Source organism: Mycetomoellerius zeteki, unplaced genomic scaffold, assembly GCF_001594055.1.
Source record: "Mycetomoellerius zeteki isolate Tzet28-1 unplaced genomic scaffold, Tzet1.0 scaffold245, whole genome shotgun sequence".
Taxonomy (NCBI): Eukaryota; Metazoa; Arthropoda; class Insecta; order Hymenoptera; family Formicidae; genus Mycetomoellerius; species Mycetomoellerius zeteki.
The window spans coordinates 841,464-865,831 of NW_017257222.1; the positions used below are offsets into that span (position 1 = coordinate 841,464).

General features: G+C 37.5%; 2 protein-coding genes across 5 annotated transcripts in view; one reads left to right on the forward strand and one right to left on the reverse strand.

The window, feature by feature from the left end:
• LOC108723600 (paired box protein Pax-6) overlaps positions 1 to 24,368 on the reverse strand; it is a 128,238-nt gene that overhangs the window by 22,331 nt on the left and 81,539 nt on the right. For all 4 annotated transcript variants that reach the window (XR_001936656.1, XM_018449466.1, XM_018449465.1 and 1 more), the window contains 2 exons: positions 22,519 to 22,706; positions 22,024 to 22,133 (listed from right to left, as the gene is read on the reverse strand). Coding sequence is in view for 3 of the 4 variants with exons in the window: in XM_018449466.1 (XP_018304968.1) it covers positions 22,024 to 22,133; positions 22,519 to 22,706 (298 nt within the window). In the remaining variant the exon portion in view is untranslated. The remainder of the gene's footprint in view (positions 1 to 22,023; positions 22,134 to 22,518; positions 22,707 to 24,368) is intronic.
• Positions 2,326 to 4,846, forward strand: LOC108723602 (involucrin). The gene is made up of 3 exons (XM_018449468.1): positions 2,326 to 2,400; positions 2,550 to 3,119; positions 4,239 to 4,846. The coding sequence occupies exons 1-3, from the start codon at positions 2,395 to 2,397 to the stop codon at positions 4,710 to 4,712; spliced, it is 1,050 nt and encodes a 349-aa protein (XP_018304970.1). The 5' UTR covers positions 2,326 to 2,394; the 3' UTR covers positions 4,713 to 4,846.

The following is a 24,368-nucleotide window of genomic DNA, read 5'->3' on the forward strand; positions in this document are numbered from 1 at the left end:
TTCCATTTATATACCTCAAGAGGATACTCTACAAAATAAAGAAATTTCGTATAACTCTAAAGTACTGGATTTAGGATTGCGATCCTATCAATACTAGAAGAATGTCTTACATGTAGTGACATGCACGTGTACTACTATAGCACGTAAATAGGCCTGTTCTTCTTGGCTGAACTTTTGCACTAGTTCATCTTTCTTCTTTTTTTCTCCAGGAGGAAAGAAGAGGAAGAAAGACGAACTGGTGCAAAAGTTCAGCCAAAAAGAACAGGCTTAATGACAAACCTCTTTTAATAAGTAAGCGTGCCGCTAGTATTTTGTGTATCCTTTTATTTCAAAAGGCTATTCGAGTTATTATAATAGAATTTTCTATAGAAGAATTTATTTTTGATCATAGCTCATATGTCCTCATTTTTATAGATGAATACATATTATAAATACACACACCTGATTAATGTAAGATTAATGTAAGATTTTTTGCTTAGAGGAAATGCTAAGAGGAATTCCCCGCTTATCGGCAGAATATTTTTTTTGGGTTATATATGGTATATGTAAGAGTATTCAGATATCTTACTTTCATTTCATTCTTATTAAGAGTAAAATCAATTCAGAGAGAGTGTAAACATTTCCTAAATCCAGTTCACTCCGGAGTGAATCAGGATTAGAACTGTAAATTGCTACTACTATATTTTTAACAACATTGAACAGGGAATTTTTCGCATGTAAATGTGATTACACAACAAGTATCGAATAAGGCACACAAAAAACTTAAGCAGTAAAACGTAAGCAGTAAGCGAATTGGCCAATCACAGAAGAGATCGTAAAGCTATAACGTAAACAGTATAGTAATCAATCCAACATGTTAATTTCCTTACGTTTTACTGTTTAAATTTTTTTGTGTGTTAAGGTCCTAAAGTTTTTAACGGTCAATCTAGATCTTAAGTGCTACTATATTTTTCTCTGAGTGTGCATAAAATTATAAAGCTGATTGTTATCTTGGATCACAACGAATCTTCAGAATGTGCTACCAAACGCTAGTTTATTGGATTTGGTTTGTCAAAAAATCGACATAGTTTCGATTAGAATAAACAATGTGACACCGATATGAGAGCTCGTTTTATGCACGTACGCGTCGAGGTGAGACGAAAGGTACCGATCATTATAAATTCCAAACTATTGTCGCGATCGATCGATCGGACGACCGTACGACCCTGATCATTCCAATCGTCCCGAGCGTGAATGCATAGGAACACTCCACGTTCCTTATTTCTCGGATGCTGGTCAGATTGGGTACGCCAGTGAATTGATTAGCACGAATCATCGTCACGCGTCGCGTCGCTGTGACTCGTCGGCGAAATCCGTGCGTGGAATGGTCGACACGTACGACACGCATGCTGTGCATGATGAGCCGGAGTTAAAATTACGACGACGTAATCGTCGCATAACACGGCCTTGCTCCGTGAAATGTGTTAAGCACTCGATCATCGGTCACGGGCGGATGAGAACATTGATGATGGATTAGATAAGTCGAAGACTTTTATCAGACTTTTCTTAAAATTTAAAAACAGAAATTCTATACAAAACATTTTGGCAATGGACGTATTCCGTGCAAATTTACGCTCATTTTATAAATTTTAATGAGTGTATTTGAATAAAAATGTCAATGTTCAGATACTATAATAATAACTTGATATGAATAATAAAAAAAAAATTTTATTTTTTAATTCATTTCGATGAGGCTGTTTTTAATGAAAGCTTAACTTTATTTCGTTTTAAAAATGCTGTAACTTACGCTTCTCTTAAATGGCATATTTATATAATTTAATTTCATAATAATTTACTATAACCTAAAGAACCTAAAGAAGTTCAGTAAACATTATAAAAATATACTTTGAACGAACGAGTTTGCGCATTCACCGTTTCGCGGCAAAAGTGATGAATCTCTGGTGTAGCGAATGCAAACATGCGTTCAATCCATTTTAAATTTAATCGTCGATAGGACAGAAGCGCGATTTCTTTCGCTTCGTGCGCCCGGAACAAACACAACGTGCGAAAAAGGGCGAAAGGTGGAGTTTGAAGTTGAGGGGGACGAAAAAGTCGGTCGTACATCGAGTATTAAAGAGTGCCGCTTTTGTTGAAAAGGCGTCCGCTCGCCGACAAAGGCGAAGGTGAACGCGCGCGAGCGGCCGGATGATGAGCCAACAATGATCGAGGATTCATCAGCTTCTTTTAAGAGGCCAATGTCACCCGCCGATCGGTGAACGCGTTGCTACCCTGGCCATAGGGTATAATCCTCCTTAGACATGCAGAACGCATACGAGACGTCGTGTATATAATCCACCGGCGGCGGACGGCGAATTCAGTCAACTCGTCAACATAACCGGCTAACATCGTACAACGATGAAGGTAGTCATAAATTTATTATTTAATTTTTTATTCAACTCTTAGAGCAGTTTCTGATAGCGTGAAAAGATTCCTCGATCGATTTTTTGGCGAATAATGCTCAAATTAACGTAATTATAATAATATTTAATTAATTAATCTTCGAAAAATAGGTTTTCGTCAGCATCGTCCTCTTGGCTACCGTGGTCCTCGCTGAGCCACCGAGGTACCGTCAGCAACAGAGACAGTATTACTTCGCTCAGCAGCAGGAAGAGGCCGCTCCTTATCTCGCGTCTGGCTGGAAACCAGCGGGACCCGCTTTTGATCTTCCTCAAAGACAACGTCAGACAAATGAAGCATCAAACGCGCCTCAACAACAGTACGGAGCGCCAAATACACCCCAGCAACAATATGGAACACCAAGCGCACCCCAGCAACAATATGGAACACCAAATGCACCTCAACAACAATATGGAACACCAAGCGTGCCTCAGCAACAATATGGAGCATCAAGCGTGCCTCAGCAACAATATGGAGCATCAAGCGTGCCTCAGCAACAATATGGAGCACCAAGCACGCCTCAGCAACAATATGGAGCGCCAAACACACCTCGTCAACAATACGGAGCACCATCAAGTCCTCAACAAGAATATGAAGAACCGGAAGAGTCGACAACGACTGAGACTCCTAACACCACCGAAGAAGAAGAAGTATCTACTGTTCAAGGCATCACTGAATCTGAGGTAAGTAAAACACGAATCTTTTTTTTTATTAAAATTATTGAAATATTTGATATGAAAAAATCAAGGTAAAGAAAAGTAATTGTAGTTAAATTTTTTTTTATAAAAAACTTTAAATCCATGAAATTAGTATATATTGCAAATTTGATAAATATAAAATATCTTATTGATTGGAAATTAGCTTACTATTTTACACACTAAATGTGTGCAAATGGGATTTATGAAGAAAATTTTTATATCTTCCTATTTATAGGGGATAAATTGATTAATCGCGATCTCAACGTCAACTAAAATTTATTGGAAAACTTGTAGTCGCCGAAAATTTCAACTTCAATTTCATTTAATTTTGGAATAAATTTTATCCAATGTGCGCATTTTTCGATTTTAAATAACATTACGTAACATAGATTTGTCGTCTTGCTCGAGAGAGAAAATGCGCTGGACCATTGAGTTGGCATGTGAACCTACACAAGAGCGAAATTCCGCGGAATTTAAATCGCACACTGAGACTCCTCTTTTTCAATCTTCGGCGCTTGCTTGTTCTCATCGTTTCTCCCGCTCAACATTAGTATTCGAGGCGTCGTTTACTTTCGATCGCGGGTCTCGTGCACGTGTGTGTCCGTACCAAATTCGAAGACTGGCGTGACACAACCCATAATGCATTCACTCGTGATTCGAGGTCGTCTAAGAGTCTACTACGTCTTGTTTGGCAGGATATCGGAAAAAAAAAACAGAAAAATTTTCTCTTGCCGAAAAATGTTTTACTGAGAAACGAAAAATTATTCGCTTTATATAACACACATATATATATAGTTTCTATAGTTTTATTCAGTAAATAATCTCTCTGTGAGATTCGTGTTAGATAATAATATGCGATAATTTCTTAAACATAATTGATATTATAAAAAGTTTTTAGAACATTTTACTAAGAAAATATCTCATTACAACTATAATACTTGATTTTACAAAAAAAGATTTTTATGTTGCGTATTCATCTCGTAACAAAACGTTTTAACAGTATATTCGATAATATAAATATCTACAACTTACTCCCTCTTTCAATATACAAGTCACCAGTAACAGCAATTGATGACAAAATAAATTCCAACGTTATTATTTCAGTCCGAGCCCGTGAATTCAGTAAACGAGCTCGAAGACGAGGATGTTGATGAGAAGCAACCTCAGCAATCAGGAGAATACTACGTGGCACTTCCCGACGGTCGCCTTCAGCGCGTGCGGTATATCAGCCGTCAGAATGTCGAGGCCATGAAGTACTTCGCCAAAATTCGCGCCGAGAACGTGGAGCCTCTTCGTGGTCCGATTTACATGTACGCACCTTTGCAGAAGTTGCAGATTGTGCCGGCTGGTGTGCAATTGTCCGTTGCCCCGGTCACCCCAGTCGCCGCGGTCGCATCCTCAGATGCCAAGCCACAGAAACTCGAGATTGAGCCCGTGGCCGCGCAAGTGCAATACCAGTACGACAATCCCTCGCGCGTGGTGCCTCTGGCCAATCCTTTGAGTACCACCTATACCGCCTACACAGCGAACTATCAGGCACCGGCAACGGACTCCAGATTCCTCCTTACCTTCCAGTGAATCATATACAACCCGATACTACGATGTGACGAAACTATGACCCTTGTAAATTGCATTGTACATGTTGCATAGATTAGTGTGTACTGACAACATTAGGCTAAGCTGTTGACGCAATAAAATTGATGGTAACAAAATTTTTTTACCATGCTTAAATTACACGTCATTTAAAAAATTAAAGAAAGCAAGGTATCAGAAATAATGATACTGAATGATCGATAATTAATAATTCCACGGGAATTCTTCTCGTGTGAAAGTTATTTTAATACAAACGATTTTTTCACAGCAAAATTATAATTGAACGAGTTTCTTCAGCATGTAATTGTGGACGTATTAGCGAGATAAAGAGAAAGAAGCGAGAGGGAGAGAGAGAGAGGAAGAGGAGAGAGAAAAACAGAGAGAGAGAGACCCGTCGGCATGTAGACGTGCCTAACCGCAAAATTCCAGAAATTTAATATCTCGCTTGGCGCAACCGGTAACAGGGTTGGGCGTTTCATAAGTTCACTCCGACGCAACCAATCCCTCAGAATTCTCCCAAAATTCTACAACCAGCGTTCCAACCCACACGGACCTCCTCTTTCCTCGGCACTCTAACTCTTCCTCTTCTGCCCTCTTTACTATGACGACCGGCGTCTTGGATGTTCTTTGCCAGTGGCCCACAATTTTGAGGGAATACGAAAATCTCCGTGAAATATTCATACATTTTGGGTTACGACTTTGTTTAGAATTGGAGATATATGTAATTCTACGATCTTGCACGGAGAGAACGATATTTTGCTGAAAAATCTACAAATTTTAATGCGTGTAACAAAATTATTTTCAGATCTGTGTCTAGTTAAATTTTTAGATTTTTCAGCAAAATCGTTCTCTCCGTGTGCGAATTTGCGAAATTCCTTTTCCTTTGTGCAACTACAACAAAATCATATAGGATATTTTATAGATGATTTAAGCGTTGAATTCATTAAAAACGTATAAGATGAATATATAAAATAAAAATTATGATTTCTTGGTGGTGCAAAGTAAATCATGTAAAAGACTATATATAAAGTAATTGGCGAAGCATCTTGGAAACAATGAAAATCGCAACTTCAACTTGCGCCAGCTGTGCTACGAGCTACTCCATATCGAACGTAATTATGCGGACCAAGTTGGCGGGAACTTTTAATTAAGGTCCACCGGCAACACAAACCGCCCTTAAGAATTTAGTTGAGCTACCATCCGACGGCGAACAAAGGGAAATACCCTCCAGCGTAGCCGGAGTAAATAGCCCGAAGAACCATGAACGTCCTCACCGAGAGGCCGAGACTTCGATAAACGTAATCGGCTGATTAATTAATCCGGTCAAGCGGTCAAGCCCAATTAAATCCCACCGAGCCGATCGGCTCCCCAGATCGAGGCAATCTTTACATAAACGAGTTTCTTCGCAGGGAAACTTGGCTCGCGAGATGCGTCTAATCCCTTTGCGCGCTCCTTTGGCCTTCTCTATCGTTCCCTGCCGGAAGCGCGAGGGAATCGCTTTGGAAAACAAAGTTTCTCCCGGTTTTCCATTCGCTGCTCCCCGCACCATCGCCATCCGTCATTTTCTCGCTCCTCTGTATCCCGCCGAGCACAGAAGCGTCCCCGAGAGCCAAACAGCCGGTGCACCCTTCTTCCCGTGGGATATTAATTTTTCGGGAAGTTGCACCGTGCCGTTCCTTTTTTCCTCTATCCGTTTCTCTTCCTCCCTTCTCCTATTTTTTCGCGAAATGCTTCGTTTTTGCGTGATGATTTGGATTTTGCATGATTACTGCAAATCTTTATCCTAATTTTTAACACTCTTAACAAATGAGATTACCCCTTCTAATCTATCTAGACTCTAAAGTGTTTCAATTCTCTTTTCATAATATTTTGAAGACAATTTTCTCCTAACTGGTTTGAAGAACATTCTTCGATAAAAAGTTGAAAAAAAATCGATAATTTTTTAATTTATAAACTGATCTATAAAAAGCTTGTAAAATGTTCTATTAAAATTTATGTTGAAGTCATTAAATTGTTCACTATATCAATCTTTTCACTATTCAATCTTTTCCGCAAGGAAAATCCTAAATAATCTCTTAACTTGCACGCGATATCGAAATGAAAAATTTATCTTCTTAATTTTTTCACCACTCAATTGCATTGTATAAATAGATAAGCCTCTTGTACTAACTGGATATTTTATGAGTTCTCTTGGTAATCGTATAATTTGTTCCACGCGCTTTAGCAATGTTGATAGAGAAGAGATTATCTTACACAATTTAGCGGGAACATAATACATATCAAAATATCGATCGGCAGTTCTGCAATTCTCTTTAGTTTCGTCCAAAATGCTATCATTTTCACCGAAACAATCATTTCGAATGATAAAATAAGATAAATTGATTTTTTCGTTAAGCATAACATTTAAAACAAGAAAATAATAAATAAAACAAATAAATTATTCAGTTTGTAGAACTGGATAGATATATATACGAGTATATATAAATTTATATATAATAAAATATATGATTAAGTACTAAGACATAGCTTACACCGAAAGATATTTCCCTATTTAATTGTATTTATATATCGATCTAGTGTTATTTATTGTTGTTCAAATAAATTATCTGAGATATATATATATATTTTATTATAGTATTCTTTTGACAGACACTTTCTATCTTACACCGACAACCTGTTCGGGATGTAATATTAGTTCTCAGAAAAGAAGTCATTCACCGTGAATGATCTCGACTGATCCACGAGGAACAAAGATTCTAGCAGTCATGAGAAACGATAATAATTTCGGAGCACCTGAAGAGAATGCGACGGAAAAGACAGAGGTGCACGGGGACGTTAAAAAATGAATTGCAAAAGGAGCGAGAACAAAGAGGGAGAGAGATGATGGCAGAGGAGGGTAGGGTAAACGCTAAGAAAAGACGCTGGGGGTCACACAGGGGCCCCGTGGTGGTAGACGTCGATCCGTGCGTCTATGAGGGTAACTTTCTCGCGGTTCTTATGCGGTTACGAGAGAAGGCGGTGGCGACTCGTGCGTACTTTCGCGTGTATAGACACACACTGCGGGCCGTCCGTTTGTTCAGTCAGTTTGCACGATGCTGGCTTAAGAAAATAGCGGGAGGCCCCCGCGGTGCCCTGGGAACGTGGCCAAGCTGATGTCTTCCTCGAACTCGAGTTCTCAGGATTCGCGAGGGAAGAAACATAGACGTTTCGTGCATGGCCAGTTCAAAATAATTTCTATTTAACGACAGAATATTCGCACACTGTAATTTTGCACAGCAATGTAAAGCTATGTCCCTATCGAAGCAACAACGAGAAACGTTTTTGTTAATGTTCTATGTTTCTTAAAAAATTGCCGATTGTTGCTGAAAGTTTCTTGATGATTCTTAATGTTTTAGTTGTTAGAGTTAGTTTAGCGGCAAAAGTTGCTGCTTGTCATGTGTTTCTAATCAAATTTAAGCGATAAATATCAAAGGGAAATAATAAACACGTCAATAAATCATAATAGAAATAAAAGTTTCATCAATATAGACATTCAGTTACCCAGTATAGTTGCCAGACATAACAATCTCTAATAGAAAAATACCTATTTAATAATAATAAGAAAGTAAAGCAGGATATAATAATTTAATTTTCTGAATTTTAAAGTGAATTGAAGAAATATGAGTGTTTGGACTCTGATAAAAAAAAAAAAGGAATGCAAAAAAAGATGCTCAAAGAGAAAGCTATTGGAGCAGATATAACAAAAATTAAACGGAAAATAAAAATTTGATTTGCCAAATTCTACAGGAATCGAAAAAAGATGCATTCGCTAAAAAAATCAAACCGATTGCACCTACATTTTTCGTTTTTTCTATTTATTACTATTAAGACTCAGATACCCTGCATAAGATTATCTTTCTGTCGTTATTGCTTGCTTTTTTAAATATTGGACACTTTGATATTAGATTTTTTAAGTCCTGTGTTGTATGATGGACAGATTGACTTGCGACAGCTATATTTTATTGCTGTATATTCTTCATAGATTGCGTTCCGTTATTCACTGTAAATACTAAAAACCTATAGTTCACGTTACGTATACTATAGATTTTCAGTACTTGCGATGAATAACGAAACGCAGCCAATAGTATTCCGTTTACAAGCTTTCGTTATTTTTTTATTTTTCAAGCCTCTTGTTTTTTTTCTCGAGGTCTCTTCGCGCGATTCCACGCAACGCGAAGGGTCGCAAAGACAACAATAAAAAAATGGAAGAGTAGCGGAAGAGAGGAGCAGGGAAAATACGTGGCCGATGTGTGTGTTCTATACGCGCTACCATTGACGGTGATTGAAGATCCCCCGTCGACAAGCACGTCGAACTCTTTTCGGCTCTTTCGAAGTCGGCACCTGCTTTCGCTCGATCGCAACGACAACGATGACGATGTCAGCCTTTGTGATCCTTATTCCTTGTGTCAGCGTATCCCTCGCAGTTTTCACAAGCTGCATATATCGCTCGTGAATGCACATACGCGAGAGCACATGCGCGCGCGCGCGCGTTGACTGCGTGTAGTGGTGGCAAATGAACGAATTGCGTCACAGGGTATGTCGATATTGAATTGGGGGGTAGGGAGGTACCGAAAACAATGAAGCACGCTATAACGAGAGAGAAGTCGCTCTTTGATTAATATCGCTGAATTAATAGGAATTCAAAGAAGGGAGCACGGTGTCCGTGGAACCAACTGGTAATGAATCATGAAAAACCGATCGCGTATATCAGCCGTTCATTGGAATAATAATAAAATAAGTCTATAAAATTAATGATTTGACTTTAAACTCTAAGTTTATTGTAATATTTTTAGTCATAATTTCATATACTTATATTGATTTTGTTAATAGGATGACACACACATAAAATTATATAATTATAATACATATTTATTTAAATATATAATTTCGCTTCATATACTAAGCAATAAAAAATTGCTTATATAGTACTAGGATTAAAGAAATTTTAAACAATTTTAAGAAAAATTTAAAAAATTAAGAAAAATTTTTCTTTTCAAAATGAGAGAGAGAGCAGAGTGTGAGCTGTTCAGTTCGGATTAGGTCGATCGCGAAATGGAATCATATGAAATTCAGCACGCATAAAGACTATAATTCAAGCGGCGAGTAGAGCGCGATAAGTGTGACTTCGCAATGCTGAAGTATTATGTAACACCGCAGGTGATTGATCGACGAATTACGATCTTACGTAATTCATTGTTCGCGTCGACTATGTATAACCACACATCGACATATTTTTTTCTTATTTCCATAATTTTTGCGATGTCATTTTGTACGAAATCTAACAGACAAATCTAACAGATTTCTTTCAGAACTCACGAGTCCTTCTTTACATCATTTAAAATGATCATAAATTCTTCTATAATAAAAAATTAACGGAATGCCATTATTAATAGCACAAGATAAATTTCCTCACTTAACGTATTGTTAATACAATTGGACCAAACAAGTTTACAATTATTGCAATAAAATAATTTTATCGAGTAGTATTTAAATATATATTATTATTACTGTTGTGTGTAGAAATTGTTTCATTTATATGTCATTTTATATTTTTATAAAATAATTAAAATTTGCATATTTAAGAAAAATTTTACTGATAAATATTTATAGTACTTTGCAAACTTTCGAGTACAGATTTAATATTTTTGTAAATCTGTAAACATTTTGTAAACATATATGCAAATGTAGATATCTAATACTATATATAGATAAACACTCGGTAAATTGAATGCATCTTTGTATCAAATTTCGATGTCATGAGAGATGCGATAAAACTACGAACGAGCCTTTCGATTCCAAGGGACTTGTAACGAATTCCGAAGGCGCGTTTACCGTAGGTTGAATTCTTTTATATCGGATGTTTCACTTGAAAAGCGGGGGTGCGGTGGTTTGACTCAACCCTAGAATCTCTCATTGACGTGTCCGCCCACCTAACCCCGTGGAAACGCGAAATTTAGGCTCGTGCCTTTTATACCAAACGCAGATCCTCATAGCTTCTCAAGCTCGTTTTACACGATCGACAGAAAGAAAAATAATTTGCGATAAAATTCACAATGAAATCATCTATTTTATCTAATTTACAATTTAAAAAATTACATTTAAAAAAAATATGGATAAGGAGAGATCAGAATTATATCTGTCAAATTAGAAACTATTTTATCTTTGGAAACAGATAGAAACAGATTTATAGTAATTTAGTAAGATAATATTTATGCATGAAAGAGTAAAGAGTGTTATTTGATTTATAACGCTTTACCTTTAAAATTAACGATGTCATTCTATTGCAAGTGTTCCATTGCAAAATTTTGCTCGTGTAAAAGAAGCTTTAAAAGCGGTACACATATCTTGGCATTATTCATACACTCGTCACGTATGGAGAGTTCAGCCTTTCTCCCTGCTTCTCTCGTCTTTCATAGACAAAGCGGGGTGAGTGTGTACTCGTTCGTGTGAACGTTGCCTAAAAGATCGTCGTTCGACGTGTCGCACTGGATGATAGTTCTCCGTGTGTATATCGATTGGCATTACGAGGCAGATCAGTCAACCCTACCCGTGTGTCTCGTCGAGGGGTTGAAGGAAGTAGTGTGCGAGGAAAGAGATCTCCGCCTTCATGCGCCTCCTTTCTCCTCCTTTCTCCTCCGCTCTGTCTCTCTCTCTCTCTCTCTCTCTCCCCCTCCCCCCCTCTCTCTCTCCGCGGTTGCTGAGACACTTGGTCACCCTCTTAGGCGTCACCCCCGATTCCTTCCCTGATCGAACCGGATGTTGAAGCCTACGAAGTCATAGTAACACGTGGGGGAGAAAAACGCGTCCGTAATTAGTGTCTCTTTATTCAGTCTCTTACGACTCATTGAAAATCTATAATAAAAAGAGGTGTGCGGCCTCAACATAAACGCGATATTAAGGCTAATATCGATAGCTCGGATACTACCACCCTTATCGTTCTTATTCCACTTTGTCACCCTCTCACGCATTACCACCCTCCATGACGACGACGGTAAGTTGACGGATGCTGGCAAGGTTGAGCTTAGTCAAAGAAGGAAAGAAGAGAGAAAATGAGAGGGAACTTAACCCGTTAATCCTCTGTTAACCCTCCGTTAAAGAATACATTGGTAAACGATAAAGTATAAGGAACGAAATATAAACCAAAAATATATATATAAAAATAAGAATTCAATCTCTCTCAAATACAAAGTACAATTCGTAATATTTAGAACTTCTGAGGAGACATAAGATAAAAAAAATTTTAGTTCATTTTTTCGATTTTTTTTGTAACAATAAGCAATTCTGTTCTACATTCTTAAAGAAAAAAATGTTTACCTATTTATTTGTAAAATATAATTTTAAAAAATTAATTATTATTTTTTATTTAGTACACTGAAAAAATATTAAATTTTAATAAATCATTTATTTGAATAATATCAAGTAAATAATTATTTATTGTAAGTAGATAGTTGGCACTATTCAAATAAATGTTTATTTAAATTCAGGATATTTTTTTCCAAAGTATATATTATCACATATATGGTATTCTTTTTATATTTTTCGTTCTAATTATTCAAGTATTTTTTTACATGTATTTTAACTGCTAAGGCAATAGCGAAAAACAAAGGACTGATGCTGCGCAAATTTTAACGCAGAATTCGAAGCTGCAGCGGCTTTTATTGAAGCAGAAGCGTTGAATTCGCGACGCTAGCCGTTTCAACGCACGTTCACCACGCGTTCGAAGGAATTTCATCTCCAGATTCCGTTACATGTTTTGCGAACTGGTTCGATCGCGAAAGAATTTCTCCTCGATCGCGGTTTCCGCGTGCGGTCGAAAGTCCGTAATGGCGAGACCGCGAACGGTCCGAGCGGAATGATTTGCGCGCAACATACGCAGGAATTACAAAACCGAAAGGGGAAGACACCCTCTTCCCCGCCCTCAATTGCCCTTTTCCTCGCTTTCTCTACCTCTCCCTTGATACGTGTGGTTAGTATACGATATACAGGGTGTGTACTAATAGTCATAGCTTGATAAACGAAGTAATTTTATTAAGGGATCAGGAGCTAAAAATTTTTTAAAGACAGAAATTTTGATCAAACGATTATTATCAAATGATATCACGATTTCTTAGAAATCACTAATTTAAGAAATAAAGCTTTGTGCGAATGAAATATTTTCCTTTATTCAATACTAATCGTAAGTGAGTTTGACTTTTTAAAGAAATCTAAATCGTAAATTTATTTAATATAGAAATTTGAAAACCGATTTTTAAAACTTCGGAAATTATGAAAGAAAATGATATAAATAAATGATTAAATATAAAATGGAAGAAAATATTTTCAATCTTCGTTAAGAAGAGAATTATTTTGTTTATTGAACGTATATTACTAAATATTCTGTATGTGACTTAACTAGCAATTTTGCTTGGCAGAATCCCCGTAACATCCAAACATTTTCCCACGTAAGCTAGAAATTCGCGGTGGAAAGTTAATCCTCTCGCTGCAAGGGATGTGCGCACAGAAAAAATAGCGTTCACACGCGCGACGAGTTTATTTCCCTTTTTTTCTCCTAAAATCGCGTTCTGCCGCAAAATTTCGCGCGATTTCGACCCGACACGAGTCGACAGCCTAAATTTCCCGTATCGTCACGAGTGCGGTGAAGTTGATATCGCGTTGGCGATTTTGCACAGTGAAATATCGGGCACAAAGGGGATTATGAGGATTCGATCCCCGGGGATTACCTCCGAATACTATCTCGAACGCGATAGAAGAGAGAGGATCGGCGTATTGTTTTCGATACGCAAATCTCAACAGGAATTTGCACAACCAGCACGAAAGAGAACGAGAGATAGAGGGAGAGAGAAAGAAAGAGAGAGGGAGAGAGAGGGAGGGAGAGAGAGAGAGGAGGGGGGAGAGAGAGAGCAAAAGCAAGAGAGGGACAGAGATAGCGAACCGCTGTACATTATTAATCGACACACCTTTAGTCAGCGGAATCTAAACGTCACACCGCGTTAATTTATGGTTCATTCCGTCGTTTAAGCAAATTCATTCCTGGCAGCTTACCGTGTATTACACAATACTGTATAAATAAAGATTAGCGTAAATTAAGATCGTGAACGAACGAAAAACATCGATCGGAAAATGTAATTAATTAATTATATCCGTTCGAAAAATCGTTCTTAAAATTTACTTTATGTTTTCGAGTATATAAGTTGCAATTTAAATTTCTTTTTAAAAAGTCGTGATAAAAAATATTAAGAATTGTAAACAAGAAATCCGGGAACAGAAATTGCAACATCAATATGAATTAATGCTTTCAATTTTGAATACTTCTAAAGAATAAATCATGCGTACGTAAAGTTTCCTGGATATGTATTTACTTATCGTCAATTGGTACATTTCATTTATGTTCAATCTATTTTCAACTATCTTGTTATTAGATTACCAATCACGTAAATAACTAATAATTAATTTGTAACAATAATTATATCTTGCTCGATATTCACGTTCCGTAAGTATATATGAATATACTAACACTGATTGTGTGTGTAGTGGATATTGTAGAAACTTCATGTCTTTCATCAGTGTTTTATTAAATTATTAATTGTATCGTACATATAATGTTATTTTCGCATCACATCCTTTATCTTTACATATTGCAAAATGTCTTGATTGTTCGATGGTGAAATGTTCTTGCAATCAATCAGATACTGAGTGTACTGAATATTGGAATGACGTATATGGCTTAGAGCCATGATACATAGAAAAATTTAAGCAGTAATGCCTATTGCACACTGGACGCGATGACCGATGAGTGATGAGTGATATCCAATGAGAGCTCTGCTTTGCATCGTCACGTGAGAAAAAGCAGAGCTTTCATGGATATCGCTCGTCGCTCATTGTTCATCGCGTCCAGTAGGCATAAGACGTAAGCAGTACAGAATTTAATTCGGCCCTAGCGAGTTTACGCCAACATGGGTTGAATTAATGACGTCACATGCTCTACTATTGGTTGACGTTCTGCTCGACCAATAGTGAAGCACAACGTCATTAATTCAATTCAGATCTGTTCAAACCATTGGATCTGTTTTTTATTCCTGCACTACCTGAATTGGTGCAGACAGTGCAATAAGTTGAAACGAAACAAGCGTATACTTGTTTCACTTCAACTTATTGCACCGTGTGTACCAGTTCAGGTAGTGCAGGAATAAAAAAACAGACCTACTATAACATGTTGGATTTGCTACTCTTAGTGCAGATCAATTAGATGACGATTGTCAACCAATCAATTGACGATCTACTCTTAGTACTTAAATTTTTATGTGTGCCATAGTCCTTACACACTTTGCGTGGACGATTCGTAATCGACGGGTTCCAAGTTCGACCACAACTCTTGCTCCACATATACTTCATTAAGTGATTGGTATTATTCCATGATAAGGAATGTGTATTCCAATTTAATGGATTAAGACCACAATTTCTGCAAACTTTTTCTTCAATTATTACTCCGCAACCATCTTCTCATTTACCTATTATTTGTTGAATTACAATAACTATCTTGTATCATGGAGACTGTTTGATACTATGAATCGTTATGATATTATAAAACTCATTTTTAACAAGATGTGCGAGCTAAGTTAGCGAAAAAATATATTTTACATTTTCCTACAAATTAGAGATAAAGAAAATTTTTAAGAATTATATTTACGGAATATATTTCATAAATTTTAAAGCATAAATAAATAAGAAAAAAAATAATAAAAGAAGTAAGCAACCTGAAAGAAAAAGAATAATAAATTTGTAAAAAAATCTGTAGAGAGGAGGAAAAACAGCCAGAACACACCGTTGCAGCATAATGCGTAACAGACTATCTCACAATCAGTTGCTATCGTGCGTCGCGCGTAACTCGCTCGCAGGAAAAATAAAGCGGAAGACAAAAGGGGAGAACGCGACGCGTTGCATGCACACGCGTTGCAACGCGCGCCTGCAATAGCGTAGCGTGGCCGATAGATACGTGGATAGGTAGGTAGGTAGGTAGGTAACCCGAGACTCGATGAGAGGTCAGCCTTCGTAGATTGACGGACGCGATAAATCGAGCCGCGGTGACACCGGGGCTCGAGTGACGCGTAGCGAGACGAGGCGATGCGGACGCGACGCGACAACCCACTGACCTGCGAATCCAATGCATAGAGTTTCTCTCTCTCTCTCTCTCTCTCTCTCTCTCTCTCTCACCCTCCCCCTTTTTCCTCCATTGCTGCAACAACGTGCATATATACACAGATCACCATCGTGAGCAGAGAGAAAGAGAAAGAGAGAGAGAGAGAGAGGGACCTAGTAAATATTCCTGTTTATACGTCACCCACGTAATGCCCTGGCGTACGTCGGATGCAAGGGTGTGGTATCGAGCACTGGAATCCTGAAATAGAACGGAGCAACGTGTGCATCTGTGACGCTTCGCGCAATATATCCGGGTTGGAACATTGCTGCGCAACGTCGGGAAATCTTGGTCTATCGAATTTCAAACTCGATCGTAAAAATGCGTCAACGATGTCTGGAGATTTTCGATCGGAACCGCAGCTATTTCGCCAAAGAAGCTGAAAAGGAATCCACCCGCGGTCAAGTTACGAAGGAACACTGTTAAATTTATAATGTCAAATTATACTTAAGGAGTTATTTTTAATCATTTCTATAGATTATCATTACTCCTACCCAATACGTAATTAATTTGACTAAAACAATGGAGTTAATCAATTTAGCTCAAGAAAATGTATTGAATTTGACTCAAATTTAGTTTATTATTTACTAAATTCATTCGTTTTATAGACGATGTTTATTTTGAAACTAACCATAGAAATGGATTAATTTACATTTTGAAACATATGGAAATTAAATGATGTTAAGTGCAACTTTTATGGATGAGGAATCTCTGCCGATGTGTTTTATCTATTCTATATATTTTTTTTCTTGGAGAAAAAACAATGATTTTAACATAAATGATATTTGCAGGTTCGCAGCTGATTATTCTGTTAAATTAGGACGATACTTAATAATTACTTTTTAAATGATTTTTTAAAGGTCTTTTCAATATATGTGATGTTTCTATTTGGTCACTTCTTCATGGTATTTATTTAACATTAATAATTTCATTATTTCTGTGTTTGTACTATTAGATAACAATTTAATTCGATTTATGCCTGTTTCTACCAATGTAGACTAATAGTAGATTAAATTTAATCTGGGTTCACAACTTAGTCTTCATCTTTTTCCAATTCTTAAAGTTGGAAGGCAATAAGGTCGGCAATATCTTAAGAGAAGGTTATAAGAGATTAATATAGTTTTTATAAGAACTCACATTATTAATGTGAATCAGAAAACGATGAAGAGTGGTATTGACGGAGCTCTGAGAGTTGGAAGAACAAGTGGGAAAACGTCAGTAGCAACAACGATGACAACTAGAACGGAGGAACAACCAGAGACCGCATTGTGCCGGTCGGTGATAAAAGCTGTCGCATCGTTTTGCGGCGGTATGTATCTATACCTAACCCGGGAGAAAATTCGACAAAGAAAAACGAAGGAGACCGGGAGAGAGAAGAAGCGAAAGGAATGACGAATGGAGGGCGAGAGATCGGGCTCGTGAGATAAAGAAGGTCGACAATAATGCTGTCGGTGCACCCTCGATCCCGTGGTACCAGGCGCAGCAGACAGCCATTATTATTGTTTTACCTCTGCATCTCGGACGGAGATCGGCGAATGTGCCGCGGAAGGCTGAATACGGGCCTTCGATGAGCAGACAGCAGAAGCACTCGGAAGAAGGGATTCGCAAGGGAGACTCGTGCTGAACGAATACGACAGAGACGCCAATGGTGAAAGCGCGTTAATCCGCCTTTCGCGACTTAAAGAGATTGAATGCGCGAGATAGATTAAAATCCAGAACCAATCATTTTCGCACTTAAATTTTACCTATCTTTAATTTTATTGTGACTTTCGTATGACTGGAAACGGAATTAGAACAGAATTAGCGCGGCTGGAAATGCATTCAAGATGAAGACTTGAGAGCTAGAAAAATGACGAAAAATTATCGACTATGGAAAAATCGACGATTAAAATTTTTTTACGTACAACTAAACTTTTTTCGTTTTACATAAAATTCATTTGTACATTATACCGAGAGAGTTTCGTACGTATAAGTATTCATATAATTGTGCATGAAGATAAGGGAATTTCACATTATTGGCGAAAATAATTCCGGCTATCATATTGTCCTCTCACGTCGACATCGTCAATAATATGTTCACGTAGTACACGGTATGCGTATCAGCGATATTGAAATCGTAGAAAGGTATTCGAGATCTCGTGTTTCCCCCGCAGTGACGCCCATGCAGGGTTTGGAGGTGAAAAAACAATGCTGCAACGACTCGAACCCCCTTTCGCCTCGATCACGATGGAGACCCTTTCTGCGCGTTCTTATCTCTCTCCTCCCTTTATCTCGCCAGTCTTCTGTCTTTTCTCTTTCTTTTCTTTATCTTCCTTTCCCTTTCACTTGCTTGTTCCCTTCTCGCTATCCTCTGGTGAAAATTCTTCTACATGCCTCTACGTCGTGTCGTTTGGTCTCGTGCAACGCGATACAATGCAACCCCGGGATGCATTGTGAATCAGACTCACTAGACAACCCGATGACGTCGACAACATGACGACAGCTGTGCACGATGATATCTAAGCTAAACTGATTATATTTAATTCGGAAAATATTTCTTACACAATGTCTTGGAGCATTAATAGCGTATCGATCTCGCACGTTCAATTATTGAATATTATTGGAAATGGGAAAGATAAGATGATCCATTATGGAAATGAAAAATCCTTGTATGTAGATTGTAAATATTTTGCAAAAAAACCATAATTTTTTAAAATTTAAGTGAACATTATGAAATCTCTGATTAGTTGTCAGCTATTCTAATTAAATTTGATTCTTCGAAATCATTTTTGAATAAAAACATTTTTAAAGACTTTTTTCAAAATTTCTACAAATAAATTGCAAAAGCAAAACAGAATATGTCGTAACGATGTATCGTATTTTTGTTAGTTTATTATTCCGTGTAATTACTACGCAATTAAATGATGTTAAAAGGACTTTGCAAGAGCGACAGAATTACCTCACTTTCAAGGCAACTACAGCTTTTTTCCTCGAGCTATTATAATTATTTCAAGGGAAATTTGTTCTGTTGATCTATTTTCCATATCTCGTCAAGAAGGAAATGAAAGTAGCAACGACGCTCAGAAAGCGTAAAAAATTAAAAAGTATGTCTTCGTCCTTGTTGAGTTGGATCTTTTAACATGAACTCTTTATAGAAAGTGCGAAGAAAGTGCGTTCTTTTCTCTTCGACGTTATAAAAGTATCGACATTATCGGGAGAACCGCTGAAGACTTAAATAACTCTCTTTGAAGAGCGTATGTACGTAGGAGAGTGCTTAGAACGATGCGACAACGAAGGGTTAGCTTGAATATTGCGTTGTAGCTAATTTATTAAAATGATTTCTGTCGTTAAAAACAGAGGTCGTACCGATGATTTTCATTTTCGACGTTATTGATATGAAAAATCGTCTCTCATAAATATCATCCTTTCTTTATGCATTTCCCTTATTGCATTTATTAATACGCATTTAAAATCTATTCATTATTTTAATTCATCATATTGCGATCACTATATAAAAATCGATCTACAGATAATATACGTAAATAAACATTCCATAGTGAATATACTATATATAGTACAGATACATATATAGTTTAAGAAAGAAATAATAATTTTTTAGCATCGCGTGAAATTTTCAAAGAAAAGTAAAAACTCTGAAAGCGGTATTCATAGTCCATTCTTATATTTAAGACGTTCTTATTATAAATACAATTCAGATGTCATAAGTTAATCATAGGCCAGTATTCATAGTCGGTTCTTATTGCAAGATCGTCTTAACCCATTAACGACCGCTGGTCGATTTTTCGACCAAAAAAAATAGGTCAACTTTGGGATACGAAATTTTTGGCAAGTAGGCTCTTTAAGGACATGGTAGCTTGCCGTTAAAAGGATTTTAAATTTTGAGACAAAAAATTGTTTTGGTCCTTAATGGGTTATTTGTTTATGACATTTTAAGATTGAACTTAAGACGATCTTGAATATAAAATCTGACTATGAATACCGACCACAGAGTCATATTGGCATCTTAAGACTTTATTTAAGATGATCTTGAAATAAAAACGTATTATACCAACTTAAGCCTCTAAAGTAGATTTCTAGAATTTAAAATGTACTGTATGAAACAGGCCAAATCGAAAAATCTCGCCTCTCGCCGGGACAAGGGAGAACGAGCGGCGCCTGCAACTTGCGTGATGATTGCGCCGTAATCTGCTTTCGCTTTGCTTTTCCGAGGAACGGGGGGTAGCTGCCGCGTGATTGGCCGGGGGCGTTGTTGGGTCTTCCGTTTCGACCGATACATCTACAACAGTCGAGATACTTAGGGAGGATACACGCGGGAGATAGATCTCCAAGGAGAGAATAAGCGACAGAGAGGAAGAGACGTCGGTGGGAAGGCGAAAAGAGATGACTGCAAGAGGACGAAGGGGGAAAAGGACGGAAGGGGTGAAACAACCCTCCTGACACGGGTTATCCTATAAACGGTGCTACCCCCGCAGCAACGCATCGATAATCCGGCCCCCGGGGCCCGCATGCGGTTGAACGCTCGCAACAGTTACCATATTTGATTGCGTACCCTCCTACCCTCCTCTATAAGATCGGAATACGAAATAATATGCTGTACCGCGAAGTAATACGAAATAATTCTGTACTGAAATAGTTCTGTACTGTGTAAAGATTTTGCGCTCGCGCAAATTCTTTATTTTTCTGCAGGATTAACATTATTAGTATATAATTGTTGATAGAGCTTAAAAAGTTGAAAAGTTGTTTCTGTGTTATGTTAGTTTTCAAATTATAGAATATATCAGTTGTAATAATCAGTTATATAAATTATATATGTTATATACAGCGTATAAGTAATTAATGATAAAATTTATCGTTGGTTTATACGATCTGGGTTAGTTTAGATATAATATGACTTATTAAGATGTACGACAATCTGCAAATTTTGTAATTATTTTAAATAAAATTATTTGTGTCATAAAGCTAATTAACGTGCAAATTAAAATGTAAATTTATATTTGATATTTCAAGTACATATTTTTTATTATCATTGCCAAAATAATTTAAACTTCTTTCAACAAAATTTACTAGAAAAATAACATGCGTTATAATTATATAATTATATTTTATAAAAAATACTTAGACGATCCGGAGATTTCTTCCCATGTTATTTGATAGAATAATTGTGAAATAATTTGCATTTCGTCAAATTATATCCACAAGCAGGCAGAATCGGAAGTCTTTCCTCATGACCGGCAAGATCGACGGGGCAAGCGTCGTGATAAATAAAAAAAATCAAAGGAATTGTTCTTCGCTGTTCCTGACGCACCCTGCGTCACGGAGCTGTAGCGGTGATGATGGCGGGAAAATGCGGGGGAAAGAAATCGCACGCGTTTGATGTGCCGCCAAAGAGAACGCGCACGGGGGTAGAGAGAAAGAGAGGAGAGGGATAGGGGCGAGGAGGAGGAATATGCCGTCGGTGGTGGAGTAGTTTCGCGTGGGTTGGTCGGTCGACTGCAACCACGTTTCTGCGCAATCCCCTGCATCCCCCGCCAACCCCGAACCGTCTCTTTCTTTCTCGTTCGCTCCGATTTACTTCGCGTTTCTCTGTTCCTCCACGCTTCGAAGGCCGCGCTTAAACGTTACCGGAAAATTATTACCGGAAAAGCGTTGCACACATGCGTGCGGCAAACCGCGGGACCCGCCGACGGAATTACATTGATATTAGTATCGTTTGGCCCGACAGATTAATTAATTAAAACGAACCTCTCCCGCTTGCCGCCTGTGGCCACTCATCTCGCACACGTATTTGTGTTTCACGCTAGCGCTTCAACACAGAAAGCATACTGGAATATATTGTGCGCCAACAATTGTCGAAGACTTTCGTCGTGTACGCGAGCACAGCCTTTTGCTTGGCTAAATGTAGTAGTGACGAAAAATACAAGATGCCTTTAAAAAACTGTATAATACAATTGAACATTTCGACGAAGAATCTCATTTCTTCGTAGTAGCCGTGTTATGGAAAAATCGAGTAAAAACACTGTGCACTAGAAAGGTGTCATAGTAATTATTCAAATATAGACTTACCTTTCTTCGCGTGCAATATATCCGCTGGATCCGGTGGCAGAGACGAACAATGGCTCGGACTCAAACTAGATTGTATCGACGAAAACGGACTTCCCGCGCTCGACGGATACCTAAGATAACGACTGCTCTCAGCAAGAGAGTACACATGTTGCGCATGCTATAAATAAGATTCTATCAAGAAAATTATTTCAAAAAATAAAAGGACTCATGTATAATCTATAACAGAAAATTAAAAAGTCTTTCTGAGAATTCGGAAGATTTTAAATTTTATTCCACTTGATTATACGGAAGTTATCCCAGAACTCCATCCCTATATTCGTTATGCAATCAACTGTTTCTCCTAAACTTAAATTTTAAAGATGAAAAATTGAAATCAAGTTAAAAAGAATCGAAAAAGAGTTGATCCTTGTCTTCGATTAAAGAGCACGTGTTTTGTATAATAATACCATTCTAACGAGCACATAATTTGTTTGCTAATAAGCTAATAAGTTTTACCAGGGATTGGGTCGCGGCCAACCGGTAGTCTGTCCGTTTAGTAGCCTGAGTTTATCGTAAACGCTCTCCGCCGGACTGCCGGCACCGACGCCAACCCCCACGGCGCCCACCCCTTGTTGCTGCTGTTGCTGCTGCCTCTGCTCCTTCTGCGCGGCCAGATTCCTCAGTACCCTGTTGATCGAGGACACCTGCAATCCGGACACACATTCATCGATATATAAAATAGGCTGATTGTTGTACTGACATAGTCAAATAAATTCTACGTGCTAACTTGGAACCCTTTGATCTACGATATATCTTGCATAGCTTGATGCATTTTACAGCAAAGAACGTACGAACAATACTTTTTATTGCACCGAGGAATACAGAGAAACGGAAATCTCTTTTTAGCGATAATCTCGAGTAAAATTATCGGATTTGTGAAAAAAGATTAAACTCAAATTAAAACTCTATTAAAGACTAATTTAGTCGGAAAGAAATAAAAGATAAACTTTTAACTATATTTATTTCTAGAGCTTGTAGCTGAAATATAGCTAAGTAATTCTCTAATCGCTCTTTTACTGTAATTTAATTTAAATTTATACATTCTTATTCTTATTTTCATCATATATATTTTATATATATCTGGTAAATAAATGAGTGAAGAAAATTTATATCATACCACTCATTATATTCTTTATGTTCTTGCTCGTTTCTTATATTATTACCGTCTTTATTTCATTTATTTTATATCTATGTATTTTTTAATTATATTTCTTTATATTGTGTATCATACGTTTGTTAACTGTTCTTACTTTTTTATTTGTGCTACTGAATGCTTGTTCACTTATCTGTATGTCCTTATAGAGGGTTTGCCCTAGAACAATAATAAAATTTCTCTCTCTCTCTCTCTCTCTCTCTCTCTCTCTCCCTCTCTCTCACTCATTCTCGCTCTCTCCTCTTCTCGATGGTATCGGATTTATTATAAATACGAAGTGTGCGGAGAATGATGAAGATCCTCCGGGAAAGAGGGAGAGAAGCAGGAAGGCGCTTCTGCCCGATGAAATGCGACGAGAGTGGTAATTAAAACGATGCGGTGAGCGGCTGCCGGCGCGGGCACGGCGCATTGCACGAGGGAGTTAATTACCTCCGCCTTCAATTATATCCGTCTCTGCGCCACTCCAAGGGGACTTGGCTTCTGCCGACGTAAGTACGTAAGCACTCGCGCGTTTGCGGCTCGGGTTAACGCTCGCTACGCATGCATCCGCGTACCGAAATTCGCGATCGCTCTTAACTCTTAAGTGAGCGCCGCAGTATTAGATACACATTACAATGTATTGCGTTCGATACTGTCGCGATATGAAGATTTCAACGGGAAATCTACGTGAGAACAAATTTCATGTCGCGATGTATCTATATATATGTACATTATTCATTTTTTAATTATTATGTATGTTAATTATAAAGACACTTCATATATTATTAATTTCCTAATTCTTTTTAAAAATATTCAATTGCGTATTTTTTTTATTAATTTTTTAATTTCGAGTTATATCTTTAATTCTTCTTCTCACTTTCTTTTCAATTCTCACTCTCTCTCTTACTTTTTTTTTCTACCTTTCCCACTTACATCAATAGGTTGAAAGTTGACGAATATTATTTCTCAGAGATATTTTCTATCACACAATCGTGTTATTGAATTTTTATTCTGAAATAAATTTGTTATTTAACCGTATTTACTCTCTTGCGCAAAATGAAAACAAAATTAAAAGTCGAGCTTTTGTTTGCGACATCATATCAAACCATTTATTTTGCGCGTGTATATGCGAATGCGAGCACGATGAAATATCTACGCGCGCGAAGAATTTACG